Source organism: Hemitrygon akajei, chromosome 24 (genome assembly GCF_048418815.1).
Source record: "Hemitrygon akajei chromosome 24, sHemAka1.3, whole genome shotgun sequence".
Classification (NCBI taxonomy): domain Eukaryota; kingdom Metazoa; phylum Chordata; class Chondrichthyes; order Myliobatiformes; family Dasyatidae; genus Hemitrygon; species Hemitrygon akajei.
The window spans coordinates 25,388,216-25,399,273 of record NC_133147.1 but is presented as its reverse complement, the minus strand read 5'-3'; the positions used below and the strand labels follow the sequence as shown (position 1 = coordinate 25,399,273).

Sequence of the window (11,058 nt, the reverse complement as noted above, 5' to 3'; positions counted from 1 at the left end):
GACTTGAAGACGTGAGGATTGATTACATTTTTTTCCCCAGGTACCCTTGCATTTTGAATTTCTCCACAGTCCACTCTTCCCTCCGATGAAAGTCATTAGCTCTTTTCCTTTTCCATGTATCACGTCTTACTTTCTTCCTCCACTCCTTCCACAACCCCCTCAGCTTCCCTCTAACTTCTGTTCACTATGTCCTTCTGCCTTGTACTCCTACCCTTCCCTCCACCAAATTTAATCACGTCATCATGACGTTGGGAGAATTCGCCAACCCTTCCTGTAAAACACAAATCCCGATCCAGGTGTAAAAGGAAATGACATACCTCTCCAAAACGGTACGGGTTAAACTTTGTTCCCCTGGTGCTGCGCAGGCTGGTGGTCTCCTAATTCTCTGAAAGCTCCGCACCCCCTCATGTAACTCTCCAGGTTCAGACACTACTGTGGATACTTCTGGTCTACCTGGCTGTGACTCCCCCGATCTATCACTCGTACCCACCTGCAACACGGAGCCTTCGGCCATGTAGCCAAACCCCACTTCCTCTCCTGCTGAGACCCGCTGTAACTCAGGCTGTCCACAGATAGCGCCTCCCCCATAACTTCTCCTGACTAAATGGGAGAAGGGTCGGTAATCTCTTCCTCAATCAATGGGGAGTTAGCGACAGGCAGCATATACTACACATCGAGGTCCTCCTAATCAATATCCCTCTCAGGGTTGGGGGCCGATCTAACCTTGCCTTTTAGGGGCCCTGTAGTCGCCCCGCGTATCCGCAGTGTATTCTTACTAGGTGTAGGCTGCAAGTTGAGCACTGGGTCCGCCTGCACCTCTTGACCCAGGGGCAACAGATGGTTCCGATGGAGAATCTTGACAGGACCATTCCCAGGAAAACTGATAAGTTTGGCATCTGTCTCTCCGCCACATAGGAGGTAGCCGTCCAACTGTGAGCCAACTTATACTTTCCATGTTGCCCCAAATTCCCTATGAGGACTCTGGCTTTCTGCAGGAGTTGGGAGATCATCACCTTGTACTCCTACCCTTCCACTGCATTCTTATTCTGGCTTCTCCTCATCTCTTTTCCAGTCCTGAATAAGGGCCTCAGGCTGCATCGTCAACTATTTATTCATTTCCATAATGCGGGGAGTTCTACAGCATTTTTTTGGTGTAGCTCAAACGATTCTAGAATCTGCAGAAAATCTTGTGCTTATGAGCTGCCTATTGCTGTTGAAACCTAATCAAATATCGCACACAAATCTTTTCAGAAGCTGGAAGATGCCACAACCATCGAGCACACAGCGTACGCGCATAAAATGCAAGTGGGTAACCATCACGTGACGTTCTTTAGGCTTCCATTCTGAGCATGCGTATGGAGTAGCTAATAGCATGTCATCAAGCTTTTCTTCAGTAAGAGGTATAGTTTTATTTATAAAGAATCTCAGGTGAGTTTTTTTTATATTAGCACACAGCCTTTAAGCTAACACCTCTAATCTATGGTATTGCCATTTGTATTCTGGGAATAATAAATTATCTTACTATTCACAGTATCTATGCCTCTCATATAACTTCCATCAGCCCTCCCCTCAGCCACCGACGCTCCGGATTGAACAACTCAAGTTTCGCAGATTGCTCCCTATAGCTCTGACAGTAGGTAACACTGAGCAAGTGACGATTAAGGAAGCTCAGAACGCAGCCAAATATGGAGGTCCTTCATGACTGTTCGAAAAGGCAGCGCCGTGACTGGCAATAGGTCGGTAGCTCGCCCTCTAATCCGGGGAGCATCCCGGTGAACATCTTCTGAAACTGTAAATCTCCTTCAAACCTGTTGTCCTCTCAGATGTCCTGCTTTAGTCCAATGTTTCCAACCTGGGGGAAAGACCCGAAGCTTCTCCCCAAGCTAAACATAGACTCATAGAGTAGTTGATATAAAGAGATGTGCAAGGGTAGAGGGCCATGGGAAGGGTGTGGGATAAGAGGCAGATGAATGCCAGGGGTTGGGGGTTGTCGCTAGTGCAGAACCACCCAGCCCTCAGATACCGTAGCTATATTGGTTAAAATGCTTTGACATACGGGCCAACTCCCTCGCAACTCCTCGTCTACTCCCCACATTACTCCCATATTGTTGATATAACCCAACATCTTTGACACACAAACACACATACACACACACACACACACACACACACACACACACACACACACACACACACACACACACACACACACGCACGCACGCACACGCACACAAAGGGACACACACACTTACTTTACGTACAAGGTAGTGCGATCTCTCGAGTCAAAAACATGTCCTTTAATGAAGTGCTCCTGTGCGTGAAATTTTTAACCATTGCTGCTCTGATGTAAGGGCAGCCACCACACAGCGCTTGAGGGATCGGTGTCAGGGGTCACTGGTAGGCAATGCAAGGCAACTAGGGACCCTTCGCTGCACAGAGATCCACTGCGTTATAGGAAAGGAAGATTAGCTCGTTTCCTGCTCCTGATTCATGTCCAGTAACTCCCGAATTAGGGAGGGAGTGAGCTCTATTCATAAAGATTCCTGCTCCGGATTCTTAGTTGACGCGGTGACAGGAAAGGGGGCACGAAAATCTGCTCAGTTTCTTCCTTCCATTCTCTGCCCAATTTGTTAAGTGTGGAGCTAAAGTCAGCTTGCTTTCCGGGACATCTAAGTTTGGATGTGAAGGGTTAATCTGCCAGTGTCCGTGCTCCTGAAATCCTGACTGTTGGATTCACGAGGAAAAAGATGTATCAGCAGGTTTCTTACTTCAATACGTTTCTTTCATCAGTTCATAAGCATGAGAGTTTCTCCAGATGTTGCCCCCTTGATTCGGGAAGGCTGAGCCTATAAAAACCTGAAGCGGAGGAGAAGAAGTAGGCTATTCAGCCCAATGGGTCTGCTCCAGTATTCCAGCAGGGCTGATTAATTATCCCTCACAAACCCATTCTCCTGAACTCTCCCAGTAACCTTGATGCCATGACTGATCAATAACCTGCCAATCACCGCATTAATCATACCCAATAACTTAACCTCCACAGTGGTCTGACAACGGTTTCCACACATTTGCCGCTCTCTCAGTAAAGAAAGTCCTCCTCCTCTTTCTTCTGCTATTTTGACACTGTGTCACTTATCCCAGACCCACTCAGAATTGGAGACAACTTCTCATCCGTATCTAAACTTTTTAATCATCGTATCCGTCTCCATTCCAAAATCCAGTCTCTTTCCACGGATTTCGGTTTCTGAATCGTAGGGGAGGGGAGGGGTGTGACGAGCATTTTGTTAGAAGGAATAAACGCAGAGAATATCTTCTAAACAGGGAGCAAATTTAAAAAAAAAAAATCAGAGGTGTAAAGGTACCTGGGAGTCCCCGTGAGGGATTCCTTCAAATTTAGCATACAGGTTGAGAAACTAAGGAAAATGGAATGTTACCATTCATTTCCAGAGGATTAGAATTTAAAAGCATGGATACAATTCTGCTGCTTTATAACATCCATCCCCTATGCTCCATTGAGTTTCGGCTTTAACTCGCACTGCCAGAAGCCTGGCACCACTGCACTTTCACGTGCACGCTCGTCAGTTTATTTTCACCGTCTTGTTGATCACTGCTTGTGACGTCCATGCCTGAGTCCGGAGTCCGTGACCATTCACTCAGATCAAATGAGGTACTCGGTCATTTCGGACGGATGGAGAGATTCGCTTCTGTCTAGAAAACAAAGAAAGCAGAAGGCAGTGAAGGAGGGAGAGGGAAGGAGTTTCCTTGAAATGGATGACTGGATGACTGAGAGAGGGCTGTTTCCCGACTGCCTGAGCTGCAGAAAACACTCCATTGCTAACTACACTATTTGCTTTAATTAGCAGAACAAAATTTCTTCTCTCTTCCTTTCCAGTTTTGATTAAGGGCCTCGGCCTGTAAATTCAACTATTTATTCCCTTCCATAGATGCTGCCTGATCTACTGAGTTTCTCCGGCATTTTGTGTGCGTTACTCAAACTTTCCACCATCTGGAAAAAATTTGTGATCCTGAACTACCTATTGTTCTTCGAAGTTAATAAAGTATCCCACACACATATTTTCAGTCATTATTTTCAGGAACAATGATGACATGACATTTTTCATGATTCCAATTCAAGCATTCGTATTGAAGGTAATTGAATGTCACGTGGTTTTCTCTAGAAAGACACGCAATTTTAATTTTAATTTACAATCATATGAGTTTTCTTTAAATTTCACACATATCCTTTAATCTTTCACCTCAAATCTGCAGTACTCAGCATTTGTACTCTGGGAAAAATAAAGGCAGTTACTATTTATACCATCTGCGCCTCTCTTATAACCCTTCTTTCAGATCTCCCAACAGCCTCCGACGCTCCAGAGTAAACAACCCAAGTTTGTCAAATTTCTCATGAAAGCTCAAAGCCACCAATCCGAGCAGCATCCTGGTGATATTCTTCTGAACCATCAAACACCTCCTTTAAACCTTTAAACATCTGAGATTTTATGTTCTAGTTTCACAATTCCAACTGGGGTAAAGATCCAGAGCTTCTACACAAGCTAAGCAGTTGACATAAAGAACCCACAAACAGACCACTCTTTCCTATAATAATTTTGCATACAGTCCTCTGCAAAAGTCGTAGGCGGATATTTTTTGCTCGGATGTTTAATACTTCTGCACAGCAGTGTATTTGTCAGTGTGGAGCATAGAGAGAGTTTGTAGATCTTGCGGGAGCAAAGGATATTGCGAATGGCGAGGGTGCAGCGCCGCTGGAATGGTGTGAGGCAGGTGGCAGAGAAGGAATGCCGTGGGGTGGAAGGGGTGGTGGCGTGGATTCAGCCACACCCAATCCTGGGTCACCAGACAAGATCATTTGAGTTCAAACTCATTACAGAATGTCTCCCACGTGCTGCCTACTCGCTCCAATCTACTTACCCTGCCCCTTTTAACAACAATGATTCCCATCTTCCTGGCTCTTCACACTTTCAATCCACGATAGAGACCATAAAAATTAGGTTTATCATCACACATAAAGGTCATTGTTTTTTTTTTTGCGACAGCATTACAGAAAATTGCTATAATACTGTGCAAACATCTTAGTGACTCTAGGTATATACATGTGCCCATGATTTTGGCACAGTACAGTACATTCAATGACCATTTAATGGGGGTACCTCTTGTTCATGGTGTTCTTCTGAAGTGTTGTGCGGTCCGGGATGCTCTTCTGCTCATCACTGTTGTAACGTGTGGTCACTTAAGTTACTTTTACCTTCCTGTCAGCTTGAACCAGTTTGACCCTTCTTTCATCTCTGTCATGAACAAGGCATTATCGCCCACTGATCTACCGCTCACTGGATTTTTTGCACCAATCCTTTCATACTGTAGGAACGATTATGGGTGAAAATTCCAGGAGGTTACCGTTTTCCAACTCTTCTCTGCTATTTTTCCCCAGCTTTTTCTGTGCTACATTGATGACCTCATCAGTGCTGCTTCATGAACCCATGTTGAGCTCGACAGATTAATCAATTTTAGCTCCAAGGTCCACCCTGCCATTAAATTCAGAGGGTTGATTTTGGGCACCCCCTCTGCCCTCCCTCGATTTCTCCGTCTACAGACTGTCACAGTTACCCTCGCTATACTTCTTCCCACCCTGTCACTCTGTCTTCTGACAATCCGAGCCGGACTTCCCACGGTAGTCTCTCGTTGAATTCACTGCTGGCTGACAACTCCTGCGACGCTGCCTGCCCGAAACTACATCGGTCTCTGACGTTCCTTTGGGTCGTTAGATATATGGAGAAGGGGTGAAGGCTACATAGGCAAGGTTAGCTCTCCATATAGAACTGATCAGGACTGTATCTAATTAGCTAGTAAGCGATATCCATGACCATCTCTGACTGACTGAGGTCTCAGATACCTCAGAGCTTCCAACATGATGGGATGAACATCGATTTCGCGAAATTCCTGCAATTTTCCCTCCTCCCCTATCCTCTTCTTACATACCCCATTCTGGTCCTGTTATCTCTGCTGTTCATCCCTGTTTATCATTTCCCCCTTGTTGCCCTCCTCGTTTCCTCGTCTCAAGTCAAGTCAAATTTTATTGTCATTTCGACCATAACTGCTGGTACAGTGCATAGTAAAAATGAGACAACGTTTTTCAGGACCATGGTGTTAAATGACACAGTACAAAAAAACTAGACTGAACTACGTGATATTAAAAAAAAAACAACACAGAGAAAGCTACACTAGACTACAGACCTACACTGGACTGCTTAAAGTGTACAAAAACAGTGCAGGCATTACAATAAATAATAAACAGGACAGTAGGGCAAGGTATCAGTCCAGGCTTCGGGTATTGAGGAGTCTGATAATTTGGGGGAAGAAACTGTTAGATAGTCTGGTCGTGAGAGCCCGAATGCTTTGGAGCCTTTTCCCAGACGGCAGGAGGGAGAAGAGATTGTATGAGGGGTGCATGGGGTCTTTCATAATGCTGTTTCCTTTGCGGATGCAGCGTGTAGTGTAAATGTCCGTGATGGCAGGAAGAGAGACCCTGATGATTTTCTCAGCTGACCTCACTATCCGCTGCAGGATCTTGCGATCCGAGATGGTGCAATTTCCGAACCAGGCAGTGATGCGGCTGCTCAGGATGCAACCCCTGTAGATACAACCTCTGTAGAATCTGATGAGGATTGGGGGGGGGGGAATGGGTGGGAGATGGACTATCATGTCCCTTCCTCTTCAGCTCTTTGCATTTCTCCATCTGTAGCCTTCCAGCTCCTCACATCACGCCCCTCCCCCAACCATCTGGTCTCACCTAATGGCTTATATACTTTCCTCTTCCCTATCCCCTTACTCTGGCTTCCTTCCCCTTTCTTTCCATTCAGCCAGAAACGTTGACTGTTTATTTCAATCGCACTGTCCAACCTGATGATCCGCCCTGCATTTTGCATGTGTTTCCCAAGAGATTTTCTGAGATACTCAAACCATAGCGTCCAGCAGCAACAATCATTCCACGGCCAAAGTCAAAAACACATTTCTACTCCATCATGAGGTTCTTTCTGAACAACAACTGCATTTCTGAACCATGTCGGCATGTTTTTTTTTTCTTAGTTGGATATGTTTTTATTCATTGGCAGTTCGGATATTTGCATTAAGGAGCAGGTGTACTGGTGAACCGAATGAAATGACAACTGATTGTGCATCTGCCCGGTCGCCCTTCAACTTGCAATCCACACCCCCTCCCCAAAAATAAATCCACATTTTCAATCTTCTTTTGATTTATAACCGAAATCTCTAATGTAGGCAGTAACCCGACGAACATCTTTTCCAAATTCTTCCTGTAATAGGACATTCAACGTTTCAGGAACAGCTTCTCCCCCCTCCCCAAACTCCGCCATTAGATTTATGGACGACCAACGAAACAATCCATGAACAAAACCACACAGTAGTTATGTTGGCACGACTTGTATACGTTATTGTACTCCTACTGTATGAGGCGTCGGAGATCGGTCTTCGAATCCGGCATCCTCTTTAAGGGGTCTCTGTAAAGTAGGCTTCCCGTGGGTGATTTGGGTTTCTCCCACAGTCCAAGGCCGTACTGGTTAGTAGGTTAATTGGTTGTTGTAAACTGCGCCGTGATTACTGGCCTAAAACGTACACAATACCATCCCCACACCACACCACATTCGAACCTCACCCCACACCCCCGCTAATCTCATCAGAAAGCGAAAAGTACTGCAGAATTTTCCTAGATTACGTGGTCTCTCTAATGGGGATGTTACTAAATATGTTTGCCCATTAGCTGCTAGCAATGCTAATCGTGACGTCAATCATTATGATTGTTCACTGACTGCAAAATAAATAAATGTCATTCCCCATGATTGAATTGTAAACAGCATGATCTTATTTAATTGACTTTCGTGGTTGAACTTCAAGTATATTAAGGACTCCTTCCGAAATGGACAAAAGCGCGAGTGGAGATAAGAACGGGTCTCGCATACCCTCACGGAAAATGCACGCCCCTCCCAGAGGCTTGGTGTACGCAATTTTCTACACAGCTCTTGCAGTGATCGCGGTTCCAGGTAAAGCATGTTTTACCACTTAAATATCTGTGGTCTTATGTCTTATGTTCTGAAGGTCTTTATGAATTGAATTTCTACCTACAGGTGTACCTAATAAAATATCCACTGAGTGTTTTCATACAGTATATGTATAAGACGAATACATATTCTCACACAGTCTAGGGTGCTGAAGACTTTTGCTGAGTACTGTACTATTTAATATAACGTAAGGGGATAAGTTATGCGGCTCTCCTTACATGCACGTGCAGTTCCACACTTTGAGTGACTTTGCAGAAAGTTTGTAGTTAATAACTCATCTCCTTCTACCTTAGGCCACAAAGCTATCAATTACCCCTGCTGTGGACCACTTGTGGAGATCCAAGTCGCCGACTTCTACAAAGAAGGGATCCGTATGCTATAGGAGCAAATGTAGGAGCAGACTATGTTGAAAAATAAATGTGCTAGGGTTTCTAAAATTGACCCCTTCTTCCTTAGGGCAGGAGCTATCAATCACCCCTCGTATATATGTGCCTTAGACGTTTACACAGTACTGTTTATAATATATAAATATGGCTTTTACATTAAGTCATAGAAAAGTATAAAGTCATCCAGCTATAAGATAAGAACGGCATGACAATGTGTAGAGAGTAGACAATGATAAGTGTAATCTGACTGCATTAGCTTTAGGCAGTTAATGGACGACTTTCTTGACACGTTAAACGTGCAGCAAATATTTGAAAGGTATAAAAATATTCAAATAACTTTATTTCCAATGTTGCAAATACTCCGCAGCATCTGAAAACAAGAGCGAATGAGTTCACTGTCTTTACCACGCGGTGTAATGTTGCAGCCAATTTTAACTCCTCATGCTCTGATGTCGCCTTATTTAGGACCATTGCCAACAGTAAAGTAGCCGCATACTTCTTTGAGTGTACGGGTGTAAACAATGCATATGTCACCTTCCTGTCAGCTTGAATACGTCTAGCCATTCTCCCCCGTAATCTCTCATTAACAAAGCGCTTTCATCCGCAGAAATGACGCTCACTAGGTTTTGTTTGCTTGTTCGTTTGTTCTTCCAGAGACTTTCGTCTGTGAAAATTCCATAAGACCAGCAGTTTCTCAGACATTGGTTTTTTTATGCATTGAGTTGCTGCCACGTGATGAGTTAATTAGATATTCGCATTTACCAGCCAGAGTGCAGGAGTGTCTAATTAAGTGGACACAGTGTACATTTGATTATCGGGTGTTTATTAAGTCCAGAAGCCTTTTTTCTGCACTCGTTATAGTTCTTGTCCATTCTGCTTTCCATACTAGATCGTCATGCAACCACTTAGCATAGTCTTCATTTGTCAATAGAAATTTGTCAGTATTTTTTGTGAACTGCAGAAATTATGCAAACTTCTACGTTCAAAGTTTTGAAAGTTCTGAATTACTTCTGTTGCGTGTGTGTTCTGTTACTGCTCTCCATGTGTTTCTCCCATAGTTAATATAGTGGCCATTGTGATACTTTCTCGAGGAAAATGTGGCCTGTCCAGATGTATTAGCCGGTACCCTCGTGTCCATGGCGGCGACGGATCTTCTGGTGATTATCACCACTGTGATAGTAAACCGGATTCCCGCTATTTATTCTCCTGGAAATTTCCTCTCCATCACGCCTGTGTGCAGTTTCAGCGTTGCGTTAATTTACGCCGCCAGGGACAGTTCGGTCTGGTTGACGGTCACGTTCACCTTTGATCGCTACGTCGCCATCTGCTGGCAGAAACTCAAAGCAAAGTACTGTACCCAGAGAACCGCTGGCATTGTTGTCTCTGTCGTCTGTACTTTGGGCTGCGTGATCAATATTCCCTGGTACTTTCTGCACGAACCACTCTACATCATTAACAACGTGCCCTGGTATTGCAAACGGAGTGATATCCTTTCTTCTTTTCTGCTGTGGGTAATATTTGAATGGATCGATCGGATTCTGACTCCTTGCCTTCCATTCCTACTTATTCTCTCTTTCAACACTCTGACTGTCAGGCACATTCTGGCAGCCAATCGGGCTCGTAGGAGGCTCCGCAGTGGCTCCACGGAAGAGAGACAGAGCGACCCGGAGATGGAAAGTCGCAGGAAGTCGATCGTCCTGCTGTTTGCAATCTCGGGATGTTTCATCCTTCTGTGGTTGCCGTATATTATCCATTACCTTGTGTTGCGATTTCAAGTTGGTTATACAGTTACTGGCTACCGCGATCCCAGATATATCCTGATGGAAAGTGCCAACATGTCTCAGATGCTAAGCTGTTGCACAAACACATTTATCTACGCAGTGACTCAAAACAAATTCCGGAAAGAGTTGAAGGTTCTGATGAAATTTCCTCTGTACTTCTCACATTCGTTAGCTTCGTCTAGGAAGTAGCGCGTTCCTGCAAAATAAATACAGCAAATGAGGATTCTCGTTCCGTCTAGTCTCAAATGAATTTTGCTCAAAACTCTAGGCTTAATTGCAATTTTACGCTACACCGTCGTTGTGTATCTGAAAATATTGTTTGATATAAAAGTTAATTTTACACTCTGTTTCTCGATGCTTGGAGAATTAAATGCCTTTGACCTCCCTCTACCCCCTTCCCCCAACTCTCGGCGTTATGTGGGAATCGCGCTCTCCATCATTATCCTTGCGAGCGCATCAAGTGCTACACCTGCCCATTAACCTCCTCTTACACCACCATTAAGGACTGCGAACAGTCCCTTCCAGTGTGGCGACACTTCAGCTGCGAGTCTGTCATGGCATATACTATATCTGGTGCTCCAACTGCACCTGGAGGCCTCCACTACATCAATGAGACGTGACATAGATTGGGTGATTTACGATACACATCAAAATGATTTCCATCTGGCCTATAATTTTAATTCCACTCTCCCTTCCCATTGCAACATGTAGATCCAGAGATTTTTCAATACAGCAATGAGGCCACTTTCAGATGATGAAGGGGCATCTCGTATTCATGCTGGATAGCCTCCGGCTTGAAGG

At 44.6% G+C, this 11,058-nt stretch overlaps 1 protein-coding gene across 1 annotated transcript; it reads left to right on the top strand.

Moving 5' to 3' along the window:
* Positions 1-9,612: 9,612 nt before the first annotated feature.
* LOC140715662 (FMRFamide receptor-like) lies at positions 9,613-10,446 on the top strand. The gene has a single exon (XM_073028027.1). The coding sequence runs from the start codon at positions 9,613-9,615 to the stop codon at positions 10,444-10,446; it is 834 nt and encodes a 277-aa protein (XP_072884128.1).
* Positions 10,447-11,058: the final 612 nt, after the last annotated feature.

Coding starts and splice junctions, on each gene's coding strand:
- LOC140715662 (XM_073028027.1), top strand. CDS start 9,613: ATGGCGGCGACGGATCTTCTGGTGATTATCACCACTGTGATAGTAAAC.